General features: G+C 35.3%; 1 protein-coding gene across 2 annotated transcripts in view; it reads left to right on the top strand.

Moving 5' to 3' along the window:
• Positions 1 to 11,104, top strand: part of KHDRBS3 (KH RNA binding domain containing, signal transduction associated 3) — a 73,472-nt gene extending 62,368 nt beyond the window's left edge. The window contains exons 8-11 of one of the 2 annotated variants that reach the window (XR_003397686.1): positions 3,092 to 3,150; positions 6,428 to 6,577; positions 7,937 to 7,993; positions 10,402 to 11,104. Coding sequence is in view for 1 of the 2 variants with exons in the window: in XM_026841660.1 (XP_026697461.1) it covers positions 3,092 to 3,150; positions 6,428 to 6,519 (151 nt within the window). In the remaining variant the exon portion in view is untranslated. Of the gene's footprint in view, positions 1 to 3,091; positions 3,151 to 6,427; positions 7,035 to 7,936; positions 7,994 to 10,401 lie in introns of those variants that run through there. The other variant, XM_026841660.1, reaches the window with a different exon arrangement.
• Positions 11,105 to 18,283: the final 7,179 nt, after the last annotated feature.

Raw genomic sequence — 18,283 nt, forward strand, 5'->3', positions numbered from 1 at the left:
GTTAAGTGACATACTTGAATTTATTGTTTGCTGATCCTTCCATACCATTAGGTGGTTCCAAGTTTTTATTGACATGGAAAATCAAAGCACTTTTTTCTTTGCCATCTCTGTCTTTTCTCTTGTCAGCCCAAAGACTCTGTGCTGGAATGGGAATACAAAATAAATTAAATATGAGGAGATAGATGCAAGGGTTCTATATGTATAAAAGATCTGAATCACAGCTGATACTCCAGTGTTGAGTGTACTTGTACTTATACTGTTAGTTGATGGTTAGGAAGATGCTTGAAGACTCAGCTGACTATACCAGGTAATGCAATTATCCATCTACAAAGTAGACACCTGGAGAAGGAAAAATTAAAATTTAAGAAATGGCCTCAAGAAGACATTTTACATGTGAAAACAGGAACTCAAAGCAGACTCCAGGTTTAGTCTTGCTGGGTTAGAAAGTACCCATGTCATGTTCTTACTCTGAAAGGAAGGAGGCACGTGCCGTAAAGAAGAAAATGAACCTGTTTTGTGGTTTTGTTGTCCTTTATGTGAGACAAAAAGAAATGGGAAGAAAAGGGCTTCACTTGTAGAGTAAATCCATTGAAGGGAAATACAGATTTTGAATACTCTTCAGTCAAGGTGCCAAAGATGCCAGAGAACCTACATAAGGTATAAATGTCAAGGATGCTTTTAAAACAAAGATGTCATACCTTCTGTCCAGAGGAAGAATTATTTAATATAACTACTTAATTTCTCAAAACAGGATAGAACTCAACTACTTCAGTTAATGAGTTCAGATGTACAGTTCAAGAGGAGGTTTGGTATTGCAGGTTTCTTTTGACTAGGTTTCCTTTTTAACTGGTGATTGCTTTGGAAAAAAAAAATACAGTTCTGTAAGCTGTAACTTCATATACAGTACTGGATTTTTCTGTAATTCCTCCCCTCATTTATCTTTGGTCTTGGTTCTGAACTCCATGGGGTATTTGGCTTGTTACAGATGAAACAAAAAAAATATTTTTAAAGCTTTCCTTTTTACTAAGAATTCCTTACAACCATGCCTGTATCTTCTTCTTTGGGTCATAGTCTTTAAGTTGTCTTACTCCAAGTTTTGCTTTTGTTTAACATACAATTCAATTGAGAGAGTGTTGGCTTTGTTCGTAGACAACAAACTAAAGCAGTCAGTGGGCAGTACTGAATTCCCATTATAACTTGTGCTTTTGGGAAAGATTATGAATTTTGAAGGGTTTGATACTGGAAAGGTCATGACCCATCTTTAAGTAGAAGTTTTTTCCTTTCTGATGATTATTTGTATTGCAGTTTACATGCTGTAAAATTAGTGACTTTATTTAATAGATATTTTAGATCTATGAAATGAAACCTTGCACAAGTCATTCTGACAGGATTAACAGATATGGGGATAGGGCTCAGCTGCTATAGGCTTCTAAACTTGATGGCAGCCTTTAAATAATCGAGTACTGTGTGGAAGGATAGTGAATGTCAGCTTTAAGTTGGTTGTCAGAAAAAACACTTTTGTCACTGGCTGCTGCAGGGCAAAATTATGTTATTTGTTATGCTTCAAACTTTGCCCTTGATTTTCTGGGGTCCTTGTTGCAAGGACTGACAGACTATAGATTAACATTTAGGTTGTACGTGGGTACTTTTTTGTGGGTCTTTGTAGTGCTTTCTGGTTAAGTTTTTGTTTAGGAAGCCTTATACTAGCAATAATGAGTCCTCATCCACACTTTTTGGATATGCATTTGCACACACCAGAAATGTATTGTTGTTGGCCTGGTTTATTTTGTGGGATATAAAACTTTTTAGCTAAAAAGAACAACCCAACAATGACAAAAACAAACAAAAACTTTTTTTTAACAAACAAACAAACAAACAAAAACAAACAAACCAACCCAAAAAACCCCACCAAACTGAAACACAAGCAACCCAAGCATAACAAATTACCTTTGTCTTTTGTCAGTTTAGAAGTTAGTTATGTGTTGTTTAATATAAATGCTTTATCTGCTAATTCATGTTAAGGGTATAATTGATTTTTCTCTGTTTTTTATTTTAATCAATCTAATGTTAGAAACATTTTGTCAACATTAGTAATCATTTGCTAGTGATAATATATTAATGATTTCCTTCTCACTCAGAAGATAGTGACCTGGTAGCATCAGTTTGTAGAATATTTTCCAAATATTGTCAACCCTGGGTCCGGCTGTGGTTAGAAAGAAAAGAAACTTGCAGAAAGAAACATTAAAAGACTTGCTTTTGATGTCCTACAAACATGTCTGATAAACTTTTACTCTGTCAACTATGTAAAAGACTATACATAGCTATACTTGCATGAAATATGAAAGCATAGTGGAAAAGTATGTAAAAAAGCTTGTTCTTCAGTTTCCACTCACTGGTCTTAATACAAATAGAAGTGCCATTATGAAATGGAAAACAGTTTTAGGCCATGGTTATGGTTATTCATACATACTTCTGAATCCTGATGACTGCAGATTTCTGCTTTAACTTAGTTCTTATTGTCACCTCCTGTCTGCCTGGTCAAATGACAGCCTTTACAGATGCACACATTTGTCGTGTTTTGAAGACACAAACTTTCACATGTGTAGCAGCTTGTAACCATCTGATCAGCAAGTTGCTTGTCCTTTTTTTTGCATTTTTCATCAGTGAATTCAAGGATACAAAGGCAAAATACAGGACAACAGTAGGTAATGAGAAGTTTATATGACAGATGAGTTGGTTCAGTACCTACGCCTCCTACTTTTTCTTCGTTGGCACTTGTAAGATCTTCAACCTTCCTAACTATAATTTTAAATATAATATTCCTACATCCACATTCCCCCTGGAGAACAGGGGCTCAGTGATGACAAAAAATCCTGAATGATAGTTAATGTTGCTTCTTTTCTAATTAATGAACAAGCAGGATGTTAATTGTCATTGTCACATGAATGCTTACCTTTCTTTCCTTAGGGCATGTCTATATCTTTAAAGCTTTCTTTTGAAAGGTAGAATGTGTAACAATAATCATTGCTTCTTAAAATGTAACTTCTTTATTCCTTGTTCTTGTTCTTCCTACTTCCCTCCTCCCATGCAGTGGAGCAGATTACTATGACTATGGTCACGGACTAAGTGAAGAAACGTACGACTCTTATGGTGAGTAGCTTTGAGCTGAATGACTACACCATTAGACTCTTGAAAAAATATAATCAAAAACAAACTTCCATAAGGCAAGCTTCAGTTCTGCAGTGGGTAACAGCTGTTCAGGGACTCTTGCACCATCACAGAGCTCCTCTTGTGGTTATTGAGAAAAATACTAGAGGAGGTCTCTGTGGTCTGTTAGCAGCATAGTCATGTGAAACTAAAATCAAAGAAATAAAAAAAAAAATCTAAATCATTCTGCAAGTACCCTTTTGTTGCATTTGAGACTTGAGACAGATTAGGGTGTAGGACCTCTTTTCCGGAGCTATTTGCAGCTGAAAACAAATGTTTCTCGTGTGGCCCAGTTGGAGTTGAAACTTGGTACAACAAGAATATGTTGCAGTTGTCAGCTGAATCAGTGCCTAATGGAGTGCATTTTAGATTTGTATGCTCTTTTGGTATTTATTTCCATGCATCAGTCTTATGAAATCAAGCAGGGAATCATTATGTAAAGGTTGTGAAAGTAGTTTAGGTAGCTAATAGACATGGGGGCAGTGGGTTACTCATATGGAGACAAAATAATGCGTAATGAAGCAAAAAACATATGCCAGTGGTAAAGATCACTTTTTTTAAGCTAGAAGTGTGGTAGTGACAGGTTTAATTAAAGATATCTGTTATGGATTAGAAGCATAAAGCATGTTAAGACACCTCTGCTTAAGAGATAAAAGTAAAATCTCTGGCTAGAGATCAGAGAAATATAATCTAGCCCACTCAAATCTCAAACATTTGAGGGTTGTTAGTAACTAATACAAGAGTTGTGATTTTGGGTAGTGGATGATCTTTTTTCTAGATATCTACTTAAAACTTTCCACGGTGTATTTCTTGAACTCCATTTGGAAGTGCTTCCTGCTGAAAACTAAAATGACCTCAACGAAGTTGTGATAAATGCACCTAATACAGAAGTTTGCTCAGTGTTGTCTGCTTAAGCTAATTATTTTGCTTAAGGGGAAAGTCAGTTCATCAAAAGAAGAGGTCACTTGAAATTCCTCTGTCCCCCAGCACTTTCAGGTGGTGTTGGTAGATATATAGCTTAAATCTTTATTTCAGCATTAAAATAAACTGTTTGCCTTTAAGCCTGATATTTTTAAGACTAAATTTCATGAATGCAAAGTTGATGGAGGAAAAATATGAAACTGCTTAATGTAGATAGAGTTGACTGATGGTGACAGATGTCGATTTGAAGTATTTAAGGTTGAAAATACAGATTTTTTTTTTTCATTGCTTTTGCATTTAAGATTGGTTTTCTATTTATTAAAGCACAGCCGCTCGGAATGTTAAGGGATGTATTTACTCAAGATGACTATAAATACCTTGAATGATTGTTAGAGCCACGGAAGTTTTTGCACATACAAATAGTTGTACACTTTCTTAACTAGCTGACCCTGAAGGACATTCTTAAATACATACTTACATACTAATAAACATCCTTACAATATGTAAAGAACATTTAGTGCCTTGGAAGCACAGTTCGTAAGACTGGATAGTGAGCAGGTACTTGCCTAGTGCTGGCCAGGAAGAAACAGATTCCCAGGAAGTACCTGAACTTTTCCTTCTCTGAGAAGCTCAGGTGCCAATCTAGAGGATGTAGGAAGAATGTCAGTATTTTTAGAATTTGGAACCCTGAATGGCACCAAAATGAAAACTTGATGAAAAGATGACTCTTTACACTAGTGATTTGACCAATTGCTTGAAAAGGAGCAAGTATTCCCCTTAAACTGTAAAGAAGACTGCTTTTTATTTTTAAACAGTTCCTTGCAGTGGTGCTTAAGAGCTAAGATATCTTTAACTCTTACCACTCAGCCAGCTGCCTTTACTGTTAGGCTAGGGTTCGTTTCCTTGCTTAGTATAAGCCTTGCTTTTTGTGTGATGAAGAAGCATAAGCGGTTGCTTCTCATGTATGTTATTCTGTTATCAGATTCCTGTAGGACTTGCCTGATGAGGTACAAGTTTTAATTCTTTCAGCCATACACCAAATTAGAACTTGTTCCTTTTACCTCCTAGGCAAGTGTTGTGACATCTAGGTATGATATATGACATAGGCTCTGCAGGCAACCACCTACATTTTAAAAAATAAAGTAGCTAGGAGAAAACTTCTATGAAGAGATTGTGAAATTGGACCCATGACTTAAGGGACTTGTCATGTAATTTCAGATATCTTCTGTCTGAGCAAGTTACTTTGCCTTTTAAAGTATGGAGTTCTTTGTCTGTTGACTTTGATTTATTTCTTTTTAATGGATTAGAAAGACAAAGTGCTGTCTACATTTAGCTTACCATACATTGGATTCCACCCTTAAGTTCTGGATTGCATTGGGTTCACTTGGATGCCTGACTGCTTAGAGCAGAGTAATTCTCCAAGAGTAGATATGGAAGCACATGCACTGCTTCTAGGTGTGTCTGCTTTCTGATATTTTTTTTTTTTCCTGAGGTGAGACAGTACTCTTGTCTTGGCTTGATTAAAGTGTACCTGAGTACTGTTACATTATACTCTGCATTTGGTCTTGTGTTTTCCCTCTTGCTGTAAATGCCTGGCACAGTAGGTCATTTAAGTTAAGACAATTCTTCACTACTTTTTGATAATATTTCTTACCATCAACATGTGGTAGGATTATGAAGCATTAAATACATCACAAGTTTTTCACAAATTTCTTTTGCTGGCAAGCTTAAAATAATTTCCCTTGACATTTTAATTTTTTTTATAACCTGCCTTTGTTTCTTGCGTTTTAGAGGGTGTGTTCACAGTGAAGTTATTTCCCCTAGCTTGTTAGAAGCCACAGGTGTTTCTAGAGGTACTTGAGGCTTTTTGTTACTGGATTGCATATTTGAATTAAGCCTAAATTAGTACTGATGCAAAGAAACTTATTTCTGAGGGTAGCTGATTTGCTTATGTAATTCACATCCTCCATTCGTTTCATCCTAGCATAATTATTTGTAGGTCTGCTACACAGAAGTGTCAGCTATAGTATCTGTAACAGACAGGTCCAGCTGAATGTCAGAGCCCTAAATATTTTTGCCACTAGCTTGTCACACTCCATGCTGTTATGTGCTGAAAAAGTATTATGAGATAGCTCATATAAATGTTATACCCAGATTTTTCGGTACAAGTGTTAGATTTCACTTTGTACACCTTGGTTTCATTAAATAAAATGTCACTGTCTAATTCACAGTTTAAGGAAAAAATAAGTACAGCATCTAAGAACAGAAAGGTGTCTAACGATATTTTCTTTTCTTGTAGGGCAAGAAGAATGGACCAACTCACGACACAAGGCACCTTCTGCAAGAACGTCAAAAGGAGTCTACAGAGACCAGCCATATGCCAGATACTGATTGTACTGTCTGATGTTGTGAAATATCCAATCTCCACCAGTCCTGTATACTGTTCAAAGTAATTTTTTCTATGAACAATCCCTTTTTATTAAATCAAAGTGCATAAAAATCTGAATGGATGGACTGAACTTAAAATATTTTGTTGAAAGAACAACCTGGACAGAAAGATATGTAAAACAAGGAACTTTGTTATTTCCAAACTGTATTTGAAAAAATAGGTGATCAAAAAAATAACCTTTGATTAACTAGTGTTAAACAAAAAATAGGTTTACTAAATATGTTAGTCCGTTCTTTTAACATAAGCGTAACCTTTTATTTTAAAGGTTTTCAACAATTTAGTTTTTAGTTTTTATTTTCAGCCATTTGCTAGATTTTCTCTTTGCAAACATGCGTAAAAAGGGAAGCAAATTACAAATGCAAATAATGTGGTATTTTGTAACTCAAGTCTTGAAATGTTCTGTAGTGTTAAGCAAAGTTTTGCCCTTGCTTGATACTAAATAAACTTTTGAAAGAAATTCAGTGTGTGTGAGATTAATTTTATGCTTTATCTTATACTAAAACTTCATAAATAGTAGTAAACAGGGAGAAATGTCTAACAATGATCAGCATAAAAGGCTCATATTAAACATTGCGCAACTTCTTTAAAAAAAAATGGTATAAACCTAAATGTATATATATATACTCACAGTAGATATAAATGCTGTTTAAAGTATCCAAATGGTATGGATCTGCTTGAGTGCCACATTAAATCAAAATACTTTTGTTAAAAATGGTTTAAAATAGCTAATGAATTTTCTGAAAAAGATGTGACTAGTTTTCATCTTGTTGAGCGTTTTTTCACTAGTGCAACTTTGGAATTTTTATGAGAATTTTGGTACGTTAATGACCACCTCGCTCCGTGCTGGAAGCAATAAACACAAAGCTTTTAAAGACTTTCTGACTTGACTAATTGAGGTCGCTTTCTTCAGAGGCAGAGGATGTGTAACCCTTAAAACGGTCTTCATTTGCAAAGGTAAATAAATCAAATAAGATTTTAATCTCAATTTATCTTAATATAACCAATAAAAACAGGGAGGCTACAACTTAGAAAGTTTCATTTTAGAATGTAGGAAAGACTTTGAGGACACCTAAATACTCATTTTAAAACGTTTAATTTGTATTAGTAATCTAAAAAGTCTTAGCTTAGTTAGTTAAATTTGGACAAACTATTCCCTATTAAAAAGTTGTAAAACCTCATAACCAATACTTTGTAATATATTATTTTTCCATAAATTCTAGTAACTTAAACATTACAAATGTTATCTAACGTTTTTGTTAATAACTGTTCTTATTAATTATAGCTTGATTTGTATTGTTTTCTTTAGTTTTTATATGAAAGTCTTTGAAATGTAGTAAATTTTTTTTTTTCTCTTGTCAGGAAACCCACCTCCTTGGACAGCCAAGAGAACAAAAACCTTAATTGTCTGATGCTTTGGTAGGTATCTTCACTCATCCGTGAAATTATTAGATAAAGAATGGAGGTTTTGATCAGGTCCTTAATTCTTTATACACAAGGCCTTAATTTATGTAATTATTACTGAAACCGAGTTGAGGCCAGCAAAAGTTCAGTTGTGGTGGGAAAAGGTATACTTTCAAACTATCATTAAATGGAACATTAAAATGTCCCAGTGTGTGGCCACTGTCCTCTGGCTATTTGTTTATTGAAGGTTACACATAGTTTTGACAACATTTAAGTCAATTAAGTATTTCACTGGGTGGAGGAAGGTGAAAGAAAATGAATGTAGTTTTATGCTAGTAGTGGTCAAATGGGAATTTAAAACTAATCTGGTCAGCAAACGTGCCTAAAATGGTTTTGCAAAGCTGAAGAAAGCATTTTGTAGAATGATTTTCTAAGTGAAGCATTTCAGCACAAGGAGCAGACTGGTTTTTGACACAGGAGAGCAAGTCCATTGAGAAACATTAACTGAAGAATAGCTAGCTCACCTGTTTCTGGAGAACTTAGTATAAAAAAAATAGGAAATAGTTTAACTGTGTTTTTGATTAGATTGCATATATTTTAAATAGAACAGATTTTTTTTCTTTATTTCCTACTTGGAATGATAATTCTTCCTGCTAACCTCAATCTCGATGCCTTTAGTTTGACATGACTTGGAGCTCTATACTTCAAAATATTGCATGCGTTGCACTGCCTCCATATATCACAGTAAATTTAAGAGACTGCTCTCACGAGTTAAAGGCACTTTTTCTAGATACCAAATGTCTTTAACTTTTGAGAGTATTTTAAAGATTTAAAACAAAGGACCCTTTTAAGGTTAGCTTGGAAGATTTCTGCCCTCTGGGGCTCAAAGGGCAAAAATTTGATACCAGCTGTTAGAACTGCAAAATTTTTTTAATATATAAATATATATAAAATCTAAAAACATGTATACTAGATAAATATATATAAACTTTACCAGAAAAAAAATCTATGTAACTATAAATATATTCTAAAAACATTTATAATAGAATTGACCAAAGCTCTATTTCTATATGCATTTTAAATCACATAGTATGATGAGTTACATAAACCATAAGTTTTCATTTGCAAATTCAGTTTTCTTTTATCCTATATGATGAAACTTCATGGGTTGAAACTAAAATACCTAGTAGCAAGGGTGGCTAGTAGACAAATAAGTAAATTTAGAAGTGAATTCAACCTTCTGTAATAGCCATCTCCTTATGCCGTTTTTTTCTTAGTGCCTTCTGTATGGAGGATGAATGTATCAGCATGCATTTGTGCCACTTCTCTGCTACTCTGCCCTGAAGGCCTATGAACCTTTAAAATATTTCAGCTTTACTTTGAGGGGGGTAAAGTGTCTCCCTGTCAAACCAAACAGAGGCTGTTTGGATGCACCTTTGTATGACACGGTGTCGTAGGACTGGATGTTGCTGGTCACACGAGTAAATTAAAAGGGAATTCCCCTCCTGTCCAAGAGCACAGCCATCCCGTGGTCAGAAGTGATTGTTCTGGGCACGTGCCAAATGTGCATCTGACCAGATGGAGTAGTCTGTGCCCTTATGGTGTTCCCATTAAGATGTGGCCCACCTTGATGGAGAAGTTAACCATTTGAGTCCAATTTTATTCTTTTAATGAGTTGCAAGATCTAAATTTGACACATCTAAGACATTCTGTATATATTGAGGATAATAGTTGTATGCATCTCATCCATTGTCTCCCTTCTTCCAGTGCTCCACATTGATACATTTTGTTTCTAAGAAAATGTGTTTTCATGTCCTTCAAAAAAAGTTTTATCAGTTCTTGTGTCCTATACATGTGTGTACAACAAACTACATCAGTTCAAACAGCTGGTATTAGATATTTTTAGAAACTACACAATTCTCTTGACGGTTCCTGAAATAACATGCACTAGCACTGTACTCTGCTATTGCATTTCTGTGTTTTTGTTTTTGGTGGGTTTTTTGAGTAATCTCTGAAATGAATTCATTAGATTTTGAACAGAGGGAAAAATAATCTAAAAATGTTTCTAAATTAAAAAAATAATGTGGACGGCAGCCTTTCTTGTGACAAACTAACCTAGAAATGCTTGTCCACTCTAGTAGAGTTTTGTATTCTGACACTGGTCAATTGCTATATGTTACTGGTCAAACAAGTAATGTTAATTATAATTAATCATATAATTAATTTGCCTTTATTGAACCTTTTTATCACATTAGCACTGAATTTCAATGATAGCAGATTCTGCAATGGTTTCCACTAATCTACATACATTATTCTACGCATAATTACCAGATCCCACTGTTTAGAATCTGGCAGTCTTCAGAGAATTCATAGTTGCTAGTCTCAGGATGTATACAAATAAATTATATTTTGCTCTTTTTCAGGAACTTCTGCCATGTTAATTACGGACTGCTTAGAGCATTGTACTTATCCGTGTGCCTAGACAACAATGAGACGGGCTACGGAGTATGAAAATCCCTTTCAATATTTCTTGTATTAAAGCCTTAAAGTGTATAACGGTATACACTTTTTAAAATAATTGTGTATTTAAACTTGTTTAGTGATGCAGCAGTGTTTTATTTGGACCTCAATAAAGAATTTTCATCAAAGTTCCTGTTACGAAGCAATAATGCAACCTGATGTTTGTTTAGTGACTCTTTTTAGCCTTATTCAGCAAGTGTAAGAGAGCATGTGAATCCTCATGACTTCGGAAATAGCTTGTCTAATGTATGAATGACATGGATAAGTTAAAATGAAGATTGGTGTTTTATGCTGAAGCTTTATTTAATAGTTAATTGTAAACAGGTCTACTCAAATAAGACTTGGGTAGAAATGATACTCCCAACTTTCATTTCCTTCCGGAACTTGTATAAAGTGAAGGTGTTTTAATCCCTGTCAATTATACTACGCTGCTTATTCTCTTTCACTTGGTGTTTGATGCATAGAAATGTTTAATAGACAGTCACAGGTTTTCTAGTAGTAGTCTTGGATGAGGCTTTTACACCTTGATAAATCTCATATCTAACAGTCATGTTTCCTCAGTGCTTTGTTTTATATTAATTGTGATTGTGATAATTTGTAACAGAAATAAAATTCTGATAATTTAATTTTTTGTGGTTTGTTCTTAAATTCTGCTTGCAAAGTATGAGTGTCCCATTCCTCAGTTGTGTTTCCATCAGATGCATTTTCCTTCAGTGAATCTCAAGTTCATCCCAAGAAAAGCAGAATTTGGGTGTCTGTTTTATTTTGAAAATAAGCAGTATCACTTAATAGCTTTGCACCAAATGCCTCCTCTTTGCCATATATTCATAACTTCAATAGTCAGTATATGGTGTTAGAAGAATGACTTTAAAATTCATGGGGATGTGGAGAAAATTAAATTTTCCTGTTAACCCCAGTAAAGTGTCTTGAACAAGAAACCATTTTTAATACATAAACCCTGACAGTGTAAAAAAGTCGGTATTTTTAACCTTCAAATGTCTAAGGTGATTTTATCAGTTAATCTCACATTCTGGAAAGTGTTTCCCTGCCATTGTCTCACTGTACTACAACTCTATTTTCCACAGCAAGCAATAGTAATTATTTATATAAGGAAAAAAAAATTCAAAACCATTTAAATAAGCACAAGAGATGTATCGTAATGATTCCCTTCAGACTGACAGGCAGGAACCTCTGGTGTGGAACAGCATCTAATACTTTAAATGTTAGCCAAGTATAAAAATTGTATATAGATACTATGGGGGGAATTCAGATAAGCAGAATGCAATTTCACTCGCTGTAATTTGGACTGGACACCAGGATTACCAATACAACCTCATTTGAGGAGTGCTATGAACTGTTAAAGGAGTGAAGTATCAAGCCTTCCCCTCTGGAGTCTTGAACAACAGAGCTGTTTAATGTCAGTACTAAAATATTTTGCTAGTGTGACTTATTTAAACACGTGACTATCAAAGCTATCTAGCAAATCCTGCAATTAGTCTGAGATCGTCATGAGTGACCTAACACAGCAACTGTTAGGATGCAAAGGGGTTGTCTGTAGCGTAACCAGCTGTTTGTCTTTCAAGTACTTTGCTTGATTTCACTGAAGACTTAGGGATTGGCTGTTTCTGTGCCTTGTAGTCTGCTGGTTTATATTGTCATTAAGAGATCTGTGTATTTCTTGTTGAGTGAAACAGTTTTGTTGTTCACTTAGGCCATGTATATACATGCATCCTGCCCGTGCTGTTGTTGACTTCAACCTAAACTGTGAGACAGTCCTGATTCTTTCTTCTGTGATACAAGTTCTACATGAACATTGGCTTACTTCAAGGTTTTGAGCAAGGACATGAGCCTGCTGCTTCAGATGAATTGTCCAGTCTGCATCACAGTCTTTCAATCGTGTTTATCCTGATATGGGGGTATCATCACACTTAGGCACATAATGTATGAAATAATAGTCTACCACTGTGCATTAGAACAAACCTTGAGGTCATGCATTTTTCTAAATGATATTGCAGAGCATACTTTTGACGTTGGAACTTCAGCCTTCTGGGCAGAGGAACTGGAAATTTTAAGAACAAAATGCAAAGTTAAAATATATAAATGATGATTGGTGATAACTAGGATCAGATCTGCCCTTGAATGGTTCTACTTCCATTTCTCCACACAGACCTTTCAGTCTTTTTTTACTATTTTAGTATTACCGTTAGATTTTGTAGCGGGTTTGCAATTGTGTGTTAAAAGGCCCAACTTGTAGTAGAATTTCCAGGTCACCTATGTCCAAGAACCTCATCACTCTTACAGTTGAGTATAAATGCACAAGAATCAGAATATCTTTGACTTTATGAAAAAGATTAATAGGATGAAGGGGATGAGAATTATTTTCACAATCTCAGCAATATCGTCTAAGACAGCTGCATTTGGTTAATGGGAGAAAAACCCCTTTGGTAATGGAAATTATTGAAGGTATTTAGTGTTAAATCACATATTGTGAAGATGATAAATGTTTGTGCAGCCTCAGATACTTCTATGGGTTTGCAGTGCATTGACCTTTGTCTTCAGGCAGGTTTTCTCTACAATTGCAAGTCAAGAGAACATCTCTAGCAAACTTGGATTTTAAAAATGCTTAAACTGTAGCCAAGGGCAGAAATAAAGCTGCTTTGCTGTGTAGTTCTTTTTTAGGTTCCTCACTGGGAAAGTATTAAGAAAGTATGAAATGTCGACATTCCTAAAAATAACAAATTAGGCAACAGACTTAATGGAAGCTTCCACTTTTCCGTTAAAGATGTACTTGAAAATTATTAAATTAAAATAATTTAGATTTAATAAAGGTTTATGACAAATTTTCTTATGACTCTTCAGCCAGTAATCAGGATAACTCATGTTCTTTCAGGATGGAAAGTTCCTGAGCTAGAATGCCTGACTAAACAAGGTTCTGATCTTACTACCCTGAGAGAAATCAAATGTAAATCAGTCCTTGGAGCTGAGTTTTTCTCCTTTTGCAAAGTTAACACTTAACCAGTTCTTTATGCCTAGAACCATTTGGTATAAAATATATTAAATGATCTTTTTTCTGTTCTTACTGAAACTTAGAATCAAGAAAGTAAGTTTTCACCTGAAATGAAGTGCTTGCCCCTCTGTAAAGAAAAGGGGAATTATTTTTTTTTACTGACCGCCATAGACTGATTTTTTTTATTGTCCTTTTTATGCAAAATATAGTGAATTGCACCAAATGCTTACTCGAGCAGCAACCTATGAGCTCAATAGTTCATTGTCTTCTACAGCAAAAAAGTGATAACTTGTGCTATTGCTGTTGACCTGTTTGTAAAAGATCCTGATGCCCTAAACATCTCAAAGATGAAACAGTTTTTATTCATTTGATAAATTGCCTTGCTTCTTCATTCTTTTATTAAGAGTTGGGGTTTCTTAGTGTACCTCTTCTGTGTTTTTACTTAGAGGAAATATGCAGACTCCATCTCACAGAGTTCACTACTCTTATTAAGCATATATATATATATATATATAAATAATTTGTCTTTAAGTTCATTTTTTTGATAATGCAATTACCAGTTCAGAAATCCATGGATTAAGATTTGCTTCAGAGACTTAAGACTGCTACAGAATTGCACAGCTAAACATACATTTACAGACTTGGGACTTTTACTAAATCATTTGCATTGTTCATATCAGTATAAATACTTACTGTTTTAAAAATTCAGTGAACCTTTCAGGATAGTAAATTACAGGCTTGAAAGAAAATGAGAAAAATAAGTATAAACTATAGTGAATGCTGCATATGTGCATATTGGAAATCATCTAACTAATCAGAGTCATCCACATGTGAAAATTAAACTGATTCTGTTTAGGATAAGTTTCACTTTTTTCCAGCACATGAGACTCTAACTTGAAATAGTTTGCATAGAAATTTTTCTTAGATATTTAAAGTATTCCAGTGATTATTTTCTCTTACATTATATTAATAAAGAGAAGTGTGTGTGACTTTATTCACTTAAAAACTATGTTACATCAGAAATAGAGTATCTCCAAGACTTAGAGAATAAAGGAAGTGTAGTTCAAGAAATCAGAGATGATCCTCTGGCATTTATTCCTCTTGAAAGATCTGCAGAATAAATGTATAAGGTATTGTGGTAAAGTTTTGTGGTATGTTTTACAGTGGTGATCATGAGTGGCACTTCTTTACACTCATTACAGATTGGAGGAAATTAAAATGGGGGGAAAAAAATCATATTGTACACAGGAAACTGGATGGGGGCTGGGGAAGATAGACTGTTAAAAAGAAATCTAAATACTAAAACCCATTTTGGATTTCAGATTCTGGGTGGAAGTGGAAAGCCCCCATATTCCAGAGCGTATCTTCCTAAACTAGCTTGAGAAGCCGTGTAATAGCTGCTATTTTTTAAAATGTCTTTTCCTTGGTTTGGTGCTTTTATTTTTTTTTTTTTCCATAGACTATTCCAACAATTATTTTGTGGAGATCACTCTTGATTTAGACATATAGGATGTTAGGAAGTTGAATTAATGAATCCTAGTTCAGAGGGGCAAGAGAAACATAGGTCACAGGCATGGTCTATGGTAACGTTTTTCTACTTGTGTCTAGCTAGTCTGTCACTGGAGTCCCTCACATAGTAGGAATAGCTTCATTAACTTTTAGTGATACCCTTGAAAGGTATAAGCATATACTTTTGTAAATGCCATAATCAATACCCCTTTGAAAGGTCAATTTGTGTACTCTTGAGTAATATTTAGATCCACGTGTACGTAATTTAATGTATTTGTTAAGGGCTCTTCAGAAGAATAATTCAAAGGACGGAAGCTGATATCTTACTGTGAGAGACTTAAAAAGCTTGATTATGGTTTATAATTGCTTGCACAGGGAGAAAATAACAAGTACTACATGACTCTAATCTAGTAGTGAAAAAAAGTAAGAAGTAACGCTGAGTGTAAAAGCCCTGCAGTTTTAAATGAGAAATTAGGCTCAAATGACAGTGATTAACCACAGCAGCAAGCTACGAATGGACTTCTGTTGGTTTCTCTACATAGCAGACTAGACTGAATGATCTAATAACTGTGTCTAAACTTGAAAGTCATGGATCAACGATTCTTATATAGTAATTCTACCCATCACAAGAAAGCACTTTTTTTTTTTTTTCCCATTTGCAGGTTAATAATCTGTGAGAGTTAAGATCATCAAAATACATTTTATTAACAAGGATGAATTCTCCATTTCTGTAGATATATTAACTATAAGAAATTAATGTCTTACTGCCTTTACAAACAGTGGAAGCAGTGGTAAGTTGATACTGATGCTAACATACCAACACAATTCCTGTTCCTCATGCAAGCAACATTTAGAAGTCTTGTATATTATTGTGGTTAACTGGCAAATTATGCTTTTTGAAAAATACCATCTACTTAAGTTAGCAGAGGTCTCTAAATATTGTTAAAGAAACGGACTGAATTTTTCAGTTGTGAATTGTGTACCTATAACTTTGATGACAGACTGTTGACCAAGCTCAGGGTCCCCTTATTGTCAGCCAAATAAAACAAGCTCAAGAGATAACTCATCTTTTTGAGACAGAAGTACATTGAGATCAGGTCACTCAACCTCTGAAAGCACCTGGCTTGACACATGTGGGTGGTTAAACTTATTTGGATGTTCAAACCTTAGACATCTGAAGCAAAGCTTGATGAAACCCACTCCTATTTCTGTTCCAAATCTAGCTTTGTTGATACCTTGAAAACAGCGGCAATTGATGGGGTCTGGAAATAGAGAAAAATCACTGACAACAGCTCTCCTAGCAATGTGGGTAGATAATGTGGTTTGCTACACAGTGTAGAGGGGACTATTCCAAATGGGTAAGAGTAGGTGAGAGAATATGGATATAACCATGTTTGTTACCTGTTATCCGTCCTCTCCATCCATCCTTCCTTCAGTAAAAGTCTTATGCTGTTTGTGGTAAGCAGAAGGGAAAAAAGCAGGCTATCTTTTGATGGCTTCTGCTCCAAACGTTTCTGTGACATAGACTTCTTAGCATATGCATTTATCAGGACATTTTCCTGCTCAGTGTTTGTTTCCAGAGCCTTCTGTTAAACATGGCTATATGGTTTTGTTTGTAAGCATCTTAGATCTAAGGATTAGCTTGAATATTGGCTGAGAGGACTTGTACAACAGGGAATTTATGGTTATAGTATAAACGTTAGTCGCTGTTTAAAGGAAAGTTTTAAATGGGATTGGCTGAAGGTAAGTCTCGAGACTAGAAAAAGCAGTTAAATTTCTATGCATAAATACTTAGAACAATAGGAAGTAAAAGTTTTTCTCTTTCAATCTAGTGTCTAAAATACTAGTATCCCACCACTACTAATAATTAGATTCTACACAGTGTACTTAGCCAGTTATCCAGAGATGTATAAATAAGATTCTCTCTCCTTTGGAATATCTGCAGGAAATCTGTAACTAGGAAACTGAAAATATACAGTGCTTCTGCTAATGGAAATCTAAGACTTCATACTTCTGTGGTTCTTAACATTTAAGGAATGCACTAACTTTCAAATGCTGTTGTGTTAAGGAAGAGGTCATGAAGGTAGATCATTTCGCACTGTACAGAAGAGCTAAAACAAGCCTGAAATTTATCATCGGTACAATATTCCTCAGAAACTTAAATTTTCCCAGAAGAACATTGGTTTGGAGGAGAACATGTATTTGGAACAGAGTTACTATTTCATTTTAAAATAAATTATTTCAAAACTTTTTTTAAAATAGATATTTTTAAAGCATGACTTTCAGGACATGCCTAGTATTGCTAGACCACATCTTAGACATGAGAAAATCATTTGGGAGAGAAAACAACAAAAAAAGTAGAAATAAGAATAGCAGGACACTGATGCAGAACTCTCAAACTGTAGTTCTCTGTGTTAGCACAGTCCTGGCGAACCTACTCTGGGTGGCCCTGCTTGAGCAAGGGGGGTGGATAAGATGACCTCAAGATGTCCCTTCCAACCTCAACCATTCTGTGATTCTGTAACAGTAATGCTGCTGTGATGGAGATCTACCAGGATAGAAACCCTGTCCTGCAATGTATTAACTGTGTCCCCATCCCCTTCTCCTGCTGCCCCCCCGTCTCTACAGGTGCACTCTGTTTCATTATCCTGTAATGGCTCCAGTACAGATCCCTGAGATGAACTGACTGCCACCAAATCTTCCAAACAGAGACCACTACCCTTGGAGTCCAGCGGTCTGGCTATTTTTTCAGTACAGCCTAGTTTTCTAGTCATCATGGAGTCCATCCAACCACTGTTTGTATCTCCAGGTTGACAGCAAGTTTGCCATGATTGTCATTGACCATTTCCTTTGGGTCTACCGTGCCACTCACCACAGACGGCAACCAGGTTGGTCAAACATGATTTGCCCTTAGTAAATTTTTCTTGGATGTTCGTAGTTACCTTCTTGTCCTTCATGGGCATGGAATTTTGCATCTGGCTGGATTTGTTCCATAACCTTCTCAGAGAAGAAGGATAGGCCAGCCAGCCTGTAGTTCTCCAGATCATTCTTAATGATGCACATGACATCCAGGCATCAAGAACATCATTCTTTTGCTTTTTATTGTTTTCCCCAGTGACATATATAAAATTAAAGTGGGACGAATCTTCCTGTCTTCTACTATACTAGACTAGTTTCCTGGTTTGAGTGAGTAGCAGGGACTTTTGGTAGCAGGGAGGGGGCTACAGCGGTGACCCCCTGTGAGAAGCTTCTCAAAGCTCCCCCGGCCC

The sequence above is a fragment of the Athene cunicularia genome (assembly GCF_003259725.1).
Source record: "Athene cunicularia isolate RWA chromosome 2 unlocalized genomic scaffold, athCun1 chr2_part1, whole genome shotgun sequence".
NCBI classification, from domain to species: Eukaryota; Metazoa; Chordata; class Aves; order Strigiformes; family Strigidae; genus Athene; species Athene cunicularia.